General features: G+C 42.4%; 1 protein-coding gene across 1 annotated transcript in view; it reads right to left on the bottom strand.

Annotated features, from left to right (window-relative positions):
* The window catches only part of dnajc10 (DnaJ (Hsp40) homolog, subfamily C, member 10), a 58,270-nt gene that overhangs the window by 7,151 nt on the left and 38,475 nt on the right, over positions 1–12,644 (bottom strand). The window contains exons 10-18 of the mRNA XM_079562886.1: positions 12,598–12,641; positions 10,467–10,532; positions 9,758–9,823; positions 9,584–9,673; positions 6,696–6,803; positions 6,492–6,606; positions 6,241–6,368; positions 4,978–5,094; positions 3,340–3,441 (exon numbers count right to left, since the gene is read on the bottom strand). Of these exons, the coding sequence (XP_079419012.1) occupies positions 3,340–3,441; positions 4,978–5,094; positions 6,241–6,368; positions 6,492–6,606; positions 6,696–6,803; positions 9,584–9,673; positions 9,758–9,823; positions 10,467–10,532; positions 12,598–12,641 (836 nt within the window). The remainder of the gene's footprint in view (positions 1–3,339; positions 3,442–4,977; positions 5,095–6,240; positions 6,369–6,491; positions 6,607–6,695; positions 6,804–9,583; positions 9,674–9,757; positions 9,824–10,466; positions 10,533–12,597; positions 12,642–12,644) is intronic.

Genomic DNA, 12,644 nt, shown 5'->3' with positions numbered 1-12,644 from the left:
AAAGTGGCAGAAAATACAGAAAAACAAAATAATTCAAAAGAATAAGGTGCACAGAGATGATCTTCATCTATTTTACAGATCAAAATACATTTGCTGCTTAAATATTTACTCACACTGGAAAAAGAAACAATTATTTTTACTCAAGTAAGAGTACAGTACTTCATTATAAGTAAGAAAGAAATAATACAGTATATTAAACATTCTCTAAGAAGTACAATTTCTTTAGGTACTTGAGTAAATATAACTGAGTACCACCCGTCTCTGTTCAAGAGTACATCTAAATCTATACTTAAAACATTTGTTATCCCCTAAACAAAACAGTACATATTTTCCTTGTGAACAACAACAACAAACAGCAATGAGCCACCTTTCAGGATGTTTAAGTAACTAGTGGAACTTAAGCGGAGCGCACAAGTTAGTAGCCACGATTATATTTCAACACTATTTCGCAATTCATTTCATAATAAACTATAAAATTTGTTCCCTAAATACAAGCAGACAATGTTGAGACATGTTGAACAGACTCATTCAATTTAACTCATCTCAAGAGCTGTATCAACAAAACAGTCAGCTTCTGGGAAAATGTGGCAAGCCTTTGGGCTACTACCAAATTACAAAGCAGCAGTGCCCTCTGGTGGTGAGAAGACGTAATTTGATAACGGGACTTTCACAGGGATGCATGATTTGATTGCTTAATACACCTGTTCAAACCACACACTCTTTCAATAAAACTATAATTGCTCAGTAAAATCAAGTTTAAGTACAAGTATGAAGAAGTACTTCAATATTAAAAGTAGGAAGAACAAATCACTTTTCAAACAAGACAACAAAAACATTTATTTGTCAGTGGCATTGACAGTACCTCTGCACAGTACCGCCTTCTATTCCCCAGTCCCTACTGTTCCACAGTGTTCATCATACTACTTTTAAATAGGACATATGGAAAAATGTAGAGGAGAAAAAATAATGTGTCAGAGTGCAGATCCTACAATCTTGCACTTGATTACAATACAATACTGCAGTGAATCGAAGACAGGTAAGGTACCGCAGAGAAGCTAGTAGGCTAAAGCTAACTAGCCTGTCAGCAACAAGCAGTTTTATTCAAGATTAGTTTGTTTACTTCACACTACTTTTATGTTGTGCTTTGCGATAACGGGAGAGCGATTAGCTTACGGTAGAGATTTAAAATGACAGTCAGCTGATAGCCTGACACGATCTGCCTCAACTGTAGCACAAAGTAAGGCAAGGCAAGGCACCTTTATTTATACCGCGCATTTTGTACACAAGGCAACTCAATACACCCAAGCCCAAGCTAACGCAAAGTGATGACATCCCTGCGGCTTACAAATGAATACAAAGACTCACAAACCAATATATCAGTAGAAGTCCGCAGAATTAAATCTCATGTGGATCTGTGCCCTGACCCTAACGTAAAGAGCAGGATTTGACTCTGCAGAAATAAACATAACAATAAACAGGCTTGTGTAGCCTGATATTCGCAACGATAAACTTCAGTCGTCGCTACGGTTCTCTCTTTGAACCATCGCACAGTGGAGACGAGTCCACCCCATGATTTTACAAGCCCCCGTCGTGCCATGTGATGTCCAGAGGCTTGCAGTAAACTAAACTTAATTGTTGCCTAAAAATACATGAAAACTCTTTTTCAAACAGTCTTGCTCACTGATGAGGCCGTGTAACCCTGGATGGTCCAGATGGATGGAGTAGAAGATAGTTGGTGAATGGCCACCATGTCCCAACAAGGCTGTGACGTCAGCAAGGAGGGGGCGGAGTCATGTTTTGGGCTGGAATCATGGGGTTTTCTCCAAAAACTCACACGTTTAATGGATACAAGAATTTTGAAGCTGCTATCAAATAACGGCCCCCTATGTTAAAATATAACTTGACCTGTTAAGGTGTTTTTGATTGAAATAGCTGTTGATTTGCTTAAATATGACCTCCTAATGCTGCAAATTCAACAAATTACCATTTTCAGTTAATTACAATAATACGGCAATAACGGCCCAACACTGATTTTAATATAAATACAGCTACCGTATTTTCCGGACTATAAGTTGCACTTTTGTCATAGTTTGGCTGGGGGTGCGTCTGTGTATGTGTTTATTTTTACACAGTATATGACTTCACATGCCACTAGAGGGCACTGCAGGCTAATCGAGCAGCAGAAAGAAAGGTTGGAGCGAGTGAAAAGGAGGTTACTACAATGATGTAAACAAAAAAAACAGGCTAAAAGCTAGATGGCCACAGCAAGAAGAACGAGTTTACAAATGGGTGCTTAAACAACGTGCTGTTGTCATGGTGCAGTTACGCCTCCGTGTCAAGGGGATTGTTCAGCAGTGACACAGAGGATGAAGATTTCAATGGATTTAGTGGTTTGGAGTGAGATCGAGAGTCGGTATGTTCTTTATACTATAGTTATCTGAACTGTTTATGTGACGTTAACATACGAGACACCTATTTAGTTTGTTGTTATGCTTCATGTGTAATCATCAATGTGCTACGTTAGCACACCGTACGCCTATTCAGTCGTAAGACGCACTAGTCTGTTTGACTAGTGCATCTTATACTCCGGAGCGACTTATCTATGTTTTTTTCTTCTTCATTACGAATTTTTGGCATGTGCCAAAAAAAAAATCTGATCAAGAATATTAGAAAAAAAATACCATTTGCTGTTTTCTCAGTGCATCTGCCTCGATCTACGCTCTCATGAGTGTTCTACTGTTGCTAAGATGTTGCTGAAGAACAGATTCATGTTATTTCACCTGAGATTTCAAATTTTTATCATACTTTCTTCACAAGCTAATATTTTATGGGTGAAAAACTGATATTTTCTTTAACACAGGTATTATCCTTATCCTATTACCAAATCATGAAGAATTACCAAAACTTGACAACCACTTTAAAGCCCTATAACAGATATTCTAAATTCTAAGTTAAAGAGGAAGCTTCTAAAATATGTTAGTTGTGGTTAAAGTCATTCCTAATTTTCCTAACATATAACTTATGTATGCGAAGCATCCCTATTATTATTGCACATGTTGATGGTGTTTCTGGATGTACTGTTTTTATCGGGCCCCAACTGGCACTTGCACTGCAAATGAAGTTCCTAATGGATAAATAAATGAAGTTGAATTCTTCACATGGATGTGCTTATAGGCATTTCGCAACCTTCAACCTTTTCACAGAAATACTACAAAACTAGCCTTCAAGTCCATGAGTTTCCCCCCCACAAATGTCTGAGTATACAATATAGGCAGGAGGACCAACCAAAATTTGTTTCACAACTTGGGAAAATTTGCAATTAAATATTAGCAGCAGTACCTGTATGAACTCCAGAATGCCATCGGCCGAGTGCTGCCCCTCATACTCGTGCACAGTGGAGCCGTTCAAGATGACTGTGGTGGGATAAGCCTGCACCTTATACTGAAACACAGGACAGGTACACACATTATATAATAAATTCCAAACAATCACGTTTTGTGCTTGTGTTCTTAATTGGCTCGTTGCAAAATGTGGCAAAGTTGTCAGTGACAGTACATCCAAGGAAGGTCTTGGATAACCCACGACCAGTGACAGACAGCCCACAAGTCTCTTCTAAAAAAGTGTTGTAAGGAAGAACAGGCAAATATCCCAATATCTAGAATTGAAAGACTCCTTGAAAAAAAAGCATTCAAAACTGGGAAACTTTCCATATTTGGGGGCTAACATATTAACTTGTTTGCTCTGGCTTTTTTCCTTTATTGTCATTTTGAAAATGTTAAAAATGGAAATGAAGAGTTTTTCTTAATTTTATTGGAATGTCTCCTCTGTAACTTGGCCTTTTAAAGATCATTTCATCCACCTTCATTATTGCTTCATTATTCACATTAATAGAAATTTGGACCAAGTCACCAAAAACAGAGGTCACACTCCTAATATTTTGATTACAGCTTGCATTCGCTGTGGCATTGTTTCAATAAGCTTCTGCAGTGTCAAAGGATTCCGTGTTGCATTAATCTTTCATCAGGAACTTGTGTGGATGATTGAGAATCTCAAAGAACCCCAAAGATTCTCAAAGGGGTTAGATCTGGAGTCTGTGGTGGCCAATCCATCCATCCATTGGTTGTGGAGGCAGCAGTCTGAGCACAGTTGCCCAGACTTCCCTGTCCATGCTCACCCCCTCCAGCATGTCCAGGGGCTTCCCGGGGGCCTCCTCCCAATGGGACATGCCTGGAACACTTACCGATAGAGGTGACCAGGAAGCATCCAAAACAGATGCCCAAGCCACCTCAGCTGGCTCCTCTCCACATGAAGGAGCAGCGGCTCTACTCGGAGTTCCTCCCAGCGAAGAAAACTCATTTCGGCCACCTCTGCAATCTTGTCCTTCTTGGTCATTACGCAAATCTCATGACCATAGCTGAGAGTTGGAATGTAGATCAATTGGTAAATTGAGAGCTTTGCCCCCCCAACTTCCTCTTCATCACAACAGTCTGATACAGCGACCGCATCACTGCCGATGCCGCCCCGATCCGTCTATCGATCTCATGCTCCATCTGTCCCTCACAAGACCCTGCGATATATACTTGAACTCCTCCACTTGAGGCAAGGACCAAGCCACCTTTTACCGGTGGAGAACCATGGCCTCAGATATGAGGCGCTATCCCAGAAATTCTGTCCATAAATAAATGGTAAATAGTCACATTTATATAATCATTACCATATAAAGGTAATGAACCGAACCAGTGACAAAGGGCAATCAAATTAAAAGACATTTTAAGACCCCATGCTTTCACGCCCCCGTGATTTTCACCGTTAAGAGTTTGACTTGAGCACCAAATGAAAAAAATCATCAACTTCACAGCATTGGTACCCAATTTATTCTGCTGACACGATGCACTCGTTCCAGAGCGTGTCCAGAGAGTGTCATCATAAAGTCTTTAAAGTGCTGGTCAATGTAGTAGACCCTGGAGCAGTGCTTACCTGGGAGCAGAGGGGCTGGTGCAGGGTGCAGTCCAGAGTCCCAAACCTCATTTTCCCTGCCAGCTGAATGGATGCCTTCCTGAGCTCAGGCAGGAGGGCGCGGCAGGGGGGGCACCACTGCACACACATACACACAGAACAATGTTTACATTTGCCTCTACCATCTTAACCAAACAGCTACTCAGATGCTCAACTGGGTCAATAAAACAATGTGGCATGTGACATGACATTAACAATAAGCAGATTTGACATGACACAGATATGGATTATCTTGAGCGTTGTAAAGTAAATTTTTACATAGAAATACAACGTAAAAAGTGACAAAAGTGGGCGGGGCGGAATAAGGTGAATACAGTTTATGCAACATGACATTTTATGCATTTTACAAGTTTATGCAAATGAGATTATGCAAATTAAGCAATCTATGCAATTTGAACAGTTTATGCAATTTCTGCATTCGCTTCCCGCAATTCCGCAGTCAATCAAAATGCAATGGCTGCGCCATTGCATGCGCTCGCCTGCAGTGTACATGTACACGCTCTGCGCGAGAGAGCTCGGCCGCTCAGGGCGCTCGGCTCTGAAAGGCGTGTGTGGTGTATCACTGGCGTAAGTGAATATTTGAGCGCGTGTGATCAGCGCAGCAATGCAGCGGCACTGTTAAGAAGACCGTTAAGGCCGAAGCTTATCGGTCTGGGTGGACCTGCATACACGGGCCCAGGGCCGCTACGATACCAGGGTTACCGGTGTGCCAGGGCCATAAACAGCAGAGTTCACCGGCCGACCACGCAGTAGCGGAGCGGAGCTAGTGCGAGCTACACTGTGGACTCGCTAGGGTTTAGAGCGGCCGCCCGCTGGTAAACTCTGACGGTGCAGCGACGTTTATAACTATATTCACTGATCACTGTGAAATATTTTCTCATTGATTCTACACGATTCACGTAGGTCACCTATTTTGGTTTAAAAGCGGCGAATTTCGCCGAAAGGTGAGTGATTTTCATGCCTGAGTGACCCCGTTAAGAAGACCGATAAGGCGGAATCTTTCTTGCCACACACCTATTTATTTCTGTATGGTACGTCTTATGCAAGATCCTGCTTTTTCAAAGTTGGAGCTTATCGGTCCAGGTCGACCGGCACACGTGGAATCGGGGCCGTTATGATACGGGGATACCCAACCCTACTTACAAGCTCAGTGTGCGATGGAAGACCTAAATTAAAAACAGGCCCTGAGCTATGTGTCGACCCAATTGAAGGAAAAATTCACACCGGGGCGAAGAAGTCAACCAGCCAGGGCTCCTTCTGGTTGGAGGGGAAGTTCTCCGGCCTAAGTGTCGTCACATGGGCCTGCACACTGTCCCGTGCAAACGCCACAATGTTGTACAGAGCATCTTTACCTGGCAACAAATACAGAAAGTAATCCTTGAGCACAAGCAATTGGGACAGAAGATTATTTGTAAACTATAAACAGCATTATTCTATAATTATATCATCCAAGACGAGGAGGAACGGGCACTGACCATGGTGGATCTCAAAGTCGTGGACTCCCAATCCTTTGAAGACAGCAATGCAGGGTTTTCGGATGTACAGAGATTGGCACAGTGCAGAGTCCATCACACAGTCCACTCTGCCTACCTGAACACACCACATAAAACTGTTAACACACCCAACTATCTCTATATTTGAAAAAAAAGATAAGAGAAGCACAGGCGTTGTCACAACACCTGAATGTGGTCTTTGCGGAGGAAAGCCTGTAGTTTCTTGTATTCGTTGAAGGCAGAGTTGTCACCAAAGGTAAAGCTGATGAGCCAGCGGTGCCGAGCCAGTTTGCTCTGTCACAGGAGGAGGAGGCACAGTGTGAGGGCCAGACCGACAAAAGAGGCTGACCAAAAGCTTCGCAGAGTGAGGGCTATTGTACAGTGTCAGAGAAAGCTACACAACATTTTCACATGTGATTCATGTTTTTGAGTTTTTCACAGTAGTTTCTAGAGAGACAATGTACAGACATATGTTTATAATAAGAAGGGACATGGTGAGGTGGAACAGCGGAGCGGACCATGTTCTTTGTTAATTAGTAATAAGAGTAATAAAGGCTTTACTGACTTTAGTATTACCCATAACACTAGTGGTTAGTGACCAAGAACGCACAATGCCCTGCAATGTTCCGACTTTTGCTCTCTTTACGCTCTCTAGCTCAGTGACTGTGACCCAGCCTTTGAGCCTGACCAGGATTTCCTTCATTGGCCTGGCCTCAAACAAACCGTACTAACCTAGCAAATAGGCCAGGATTCAGATCCAGAAGGGACTGTGAATGCACCGTAACACTCTTATTTTCCAGATTATAAGTCACACTTTTTTCATAGTTTGGCAGGGGGTGCGTCTTATACTCCGGAGCGACCAATGTGTTTTTGTTTCCTTTTTTAAAAATCTTCAATATATTATTTCACATGCCATTAGAGGGCACTGCAGGCTAATCAAACAGCAGAAAGACAGTTTGGAGTGAGCGAGAAGCGGAGGCTACTCTTAAAGAAAACAAAACAAAGCTAGTCACGGGCTAAAAGCTAGAGCCACAGCCAGAGGAACGAGTTTGCAAACGAGAGTTCGAAAAACATGCTGTTGGGAGAGGCTTGTCAACGGTGCAGATACACCTCCGTGCCCAGGTACTTGGCAAGACGATTGTTTAGAAGTGACACAGAGGTTGAAGATTTCAATGGATTTAGTGGTTTGGAGTGAGATCGAGAGTTTGGTATGTTCTTTATGCTATAGTTATCTGAGCTGTTTATGTGAAGTTAACATATGAGACACATATGTAGTTTGTTGTTTATGCTTCATGTAGCTAGCCATCAATGTGCTACGTTAGTATACCATACGCCCATTCAGCCTGTTGTTTTTTTCTTCATTAGGCATTTTTTGGCTGGTGTGTCTTATACAGCGGTTATGTACAACATATAGAGCCACACGGGTTTGACAAGCTTTCAGCACTAAAAAGTAACAGGTGCGGATTATTATACTTTATGCAACAATTGTATACAGTGGTCCCTCGATATAACGCGGCTCAGCTTTGCTCTTTCGCAGATTTATTTTTAGCACAATTTGTATGCTTTTTTTTGCAGCGTACGAACGCCGTACGCGCATTGTGTTCTGCGTCCTGATTGGCTAGTCGCAGAGTGAGCCCTCCTCTCGTTGCATAGAGGATCTTTGTTTGTCCCGTCAACACATAAACGCACACAGCGCACGACGCAGAGTAACAGCAACACATACCGGGCATGAGCAGGTCTGACTCGAACTTTTCTTTCTCTGAACTTTTTCGCAAAAATAAACACCACTAGCATGTGAGGCTCGCCTGAGCTGAACACTCGCCTTCTGAAGCTGAGACTGTCACGATAAAGCTTTGGTCGTAGCTACGATTATCTCTTAGTTTGAACAAGCGCACAGCAGAGACGAGAGCAGCTCACGATTTTACAATCCCCACGTCTGTAATGTGAATCTGAAAACCTTATAAGACACAAAAAAAAAAAAAATCACACAATGAACACCAGGAGAATGCGTGTGAACAAGTGAGAAAAGTGTGTAAAGTGTATGGTGAGGGGTTTTACAGCCTTGTAAAAAAATAAGGCTGACTACTTTGTGGATTTCGTTTATTGCAGGTTATTTCTAGAACGTAACCCGCACGATAAACGAGAGATTACTGTCTGGGCCCTAAGGAGGACATTGCCAAAGCCTGTTTTTTTGTTAAAGAGGGGGTATGAATGGGCTAACTTTTCAATATGTAAATAATTAACTTTACAGGTTAGGCTATATGAATTGAATCATTTTGTAATTAGTGCAAATTCGCCTGGGTGCCCAAAGTTTAAGTGGATGCTGAGGTGCTCCTGCCCCTCAGCACCCAGTGGATCGCCGTCTATGAGTCATACAGTGCAATAGTCCAGGCCATTAGCAATACAATAAGCCCTTGATCTAAAACAGTATATGCGGCAATAGTTTTTTTCAATCACATAGCAACAGTCTATAGCACACTACAATGATGACCAAACCTTCTGTTGGTCTGTAAATGCAGTAAATTAAAATAACTGCCTTGAATAAAATTGCTCTCTCAAAATGGCTGTAGCGAATGTCTTGAAATAGGCCTCTGTCTCTTTAAGAACCTCTGACCCTTTCAGACACGCCCCCTCCACACGCTGTCTGTGGCATCAGTGGGGAGGGGGTTCTGCTTAGGAGCAGTGGTTGGTTACTCGGCTGGTGACGAAAGGTCGGAGGCGTCTCCAGGAGGTGGGGGCGTTCCTAGGAGGACTCAGGCAAACCTATCCCTAAAATGGCCGCCATCAGAGTTTTTACAGATTACTCAAAAAGACGTGAATGTGCCAAGGCAACACTTCAGGCATGTTTTTTAGGGGAGGGAATGACATAATAACATGATGTAAAGTCGATTTTGCATAATACCCCCCCTTTAATACATACTTATACACAACCTACATCTCAGATCAAATGCAAGGCTGGATAACCACTCCACACTTGCACTGATCCTGCAGGAGATAGGGGATCGCCTGAGCCTTGTTTGGTAAGAAAGTCAGGTAAGTCAATATTTGTGCGAATATAATATAGAGGGCTGTACCTTAAACCTGTCCGCACTTAGCAGCTCCAGCTCGGGCAGGTGCTCCAGGACCTGCTGGTAGATCTCTCTGCTGTCCAGACTGCGCAACCACTGTCATGACACATGAACAGGTCACATCTGCAATCATGTACATAGCATCTATATACAGTACAGTGTATGTGGAGTGGGACGCACCAGAACACTGCCCTCTTTGTCCAGAGCACTGCCAGGAGGAAACAAGGCAGTAGCTCCACTGGTCACCTGCAGCAAACACACATTAACGCTTGCTTTATCTTTCTCTCTTCAATCAGTTGTTGTTCTGTCATAGCGTCTAGAGCTGAGTGTCAGTAAAGTACCATGTTATGCCTAGTGGGTCTTAAAGGGGCAAGATGCAAGCTCGCTATTTTATACTCACTACTGCCACCTCAGGTCATATGTGTAACTGCACCTTCTATATTAAGCTCGTGCATGACGGCACTTCGGACCCGAATTAACACCTTTTTGAGTGACAGTGCAGGATTTCAGAGGCAGTTGTGGTGAACAGGTTTGGGCTCATTCTACACATTAGGACATTGCTGGAACATGTAGGGGGAGGAAAATACAGAATTTTAACATTTTTAAACTCTGTATAGTCCCTTTAAGACGCACTAAAGATAGATTTTAGGTTAGGTTGTTCCAATACTGGTTTTAAAACCTAACGTTTTATTGTCAATTTCCAAGCAAGTGACACTTCATTGCTCTTGTTCCCGAGGTGGATATTGGGGAAACTGTTGCTGAAGTTTTTCTTTTCCCTTCAGGTAAACTGAATACCAAAGTACTGACAGAAAACAAACAAAACAAAGAAAAAGGGAATGTATCCAGCCCTAAGGAGTCTATTGTGAAGATGTGTTGGTGTGTTTTGGACCTGGAAGCTCTCACACAGCTGCTCCTGGTTCACGCAGTCCAGCCATCCCACCTTCACCAGGCCGTCCTGCAGCAACAAGGCATCGATCAGAACAACCCCACAGACCACTACTACTGCACTACGAAACTAAAACTAAAACTAACTAAACCAGTTACATTTTTATAATACACTGGAAATATAAATGCAACACTTTTGTCATTTTTCATGAGCTGAACTCAAAGATGCAAAACATATTCTAAAAACTCAAAACCTGAGACCTATTCCTCCCAAATAATGTTCACATATCTGTCTAAATCTGTGTTAGTGAACACTTTTCCTTTGCTGAGATAATCCATTGCCCCTCACAGCTGTGGCATATATTAGCCTGGCCACAAAAAAGGACACTCTGAAATGTTCAGTTATACACACAGATGTCACAAGTTGAACTGGGTGTTCCTGTGAACCTGCCATTTTTCAGGAAAGCTCGGCTCCTTGGTCAATGTTATGGCACCAGGGATTCTGAGGAGTTGCTAAGATCAGCAAAGGAAGGGACTTGAAAAAAATTATAAATAAAAAATCTAATATTATGTTTCAGAAAATTGCAGGTCCAGGCAGCCATTACAACTAATCTGTAACATTTGTGCCTACAGCTCACTTTAAAGCTCACATTACTTTTACTGTTTTATCTGATTTATTAATTAACTGTCAAAATCTTGCGTTTCCCTGACCTCTACTACTGTGGGGCCTCACCCCCAGCTCACATTGACTCCTGATTTCCCCCAAAGTGCCACTCACAGTGACTCCGGCTGACACTGTGGCCAGCTCTGGTGCCAAACCCTGCGCCAGGCACAGATACGGCACTCGCGCGATAAGTCGCCCCGCATATAGGTAGTTTTTGTAAACAAAAGCTGTATTTGCCAGAACAACGACCCTCCCCAGTGAAGTGGATGCTTTGCAACACACCAGTGCCCCTGTGTCACTGGTAATGGAGAAATGTTTACATTTCTGACGTTACGCCAGTGTACAGGTGATAAGTGAGTCCAGATAAGTAGTGAGGAGACAGATTTTATCTTGAAATACACCAGATCTTCTTTCCTCACGAGACCCGACTACCTGTTTGGCTCATGTTTTCCATCAGCTTGATCTGCAGGGTTCCGGCCTCTGGCAAAAATAGACTGCAGCCTCGGTAACCGGACCTGGACTTTGCGGAGCAATGTGAGTGGGCGACATTGGTTTTAATGACTTTCTAAGATCGCAGAGGCCGACGTCAGTCCCACAACTGCTATGTCACAGAATTCAAGTTTGTCTAGATTTTTCTTAGTTTGTTGCTAATTCCTGGGCCAACTCACATGAAACAAAAACTGTCACAAAGTTCAGAGTCTTCTCTTCCAGCTCATATGAATTATGGTCTAATTATTTCTACTCATATAGGCATCCAAAATTGGAGACAATATTCAAAAACACGTCAGTAGAATGGACTTTCACCCAGAATAGTAATATGGCAGATTTGTGAATCCAATCACTATCAAATAATAATCAGTGAAAACATTCAGGGATATTTTCTCTTTTGGAAATTCTTTCAAGTCGTATTGGCACCTGCTCCAACTGAAATATAATTCTATAACATGAACACAACATATTGTATAATGACAATAACTCATGTGCAATAACTACTATGCAAAACTACATGAAATAATCTCTATCAGCATCACTTTATCAACCACTTGCACTAGGACTGGAAACTTTGCACTGGTGATATTTTTATTGTCGGTTCTTATTTAAAATAGTGTATTAGAGTATTGTTTATACTTTTTGCCGCTTAAAGCTTTTATTATTCATTGTACATAAGATACCTCTGTATACTATTTAATTGTTTGCACATTTCCTGTCTATTTTACATACCCTGAGTGTTTCTTGAGACCTGACGAAACAAGTACATTTCTCCATTGTGAGAATTATCTTACCTCATTATCTTATAAAGTTCTATCTTCATTCATTCAAACATTTATCCACGTGACATTAGCACGACTCCTCAGCACCGATAAGAGGACCGTTAAGGGTGGAGCTTATCGGTCCTGGGGGACAGGCTAATGCTACCCCGAGGCCGTTATACCTGGTTTTGGTACCTATCTGTATTCCAATAGACACTCACCAGCATCCCCGCCAGCTTCTGTCTGGTGCGTGGCTCCAGGCAATCTG

The sequence above is a fragment of the Gobius niger genome, assembly GCF_951799975.1.
Source record: "Gobius niger genome assembly, chromosome: 9".
Taxonomy (NCBI): Eukaryota; Metazoa; Chordata; class Actinopteri; order Gobiiformes; family Gobiidae; genus Gobius; species Gobius niger.
Note: the sequence above shows the minus strand (reverse complement) of the source record. Positions and strands in the feature narration are given on the sequence as shown.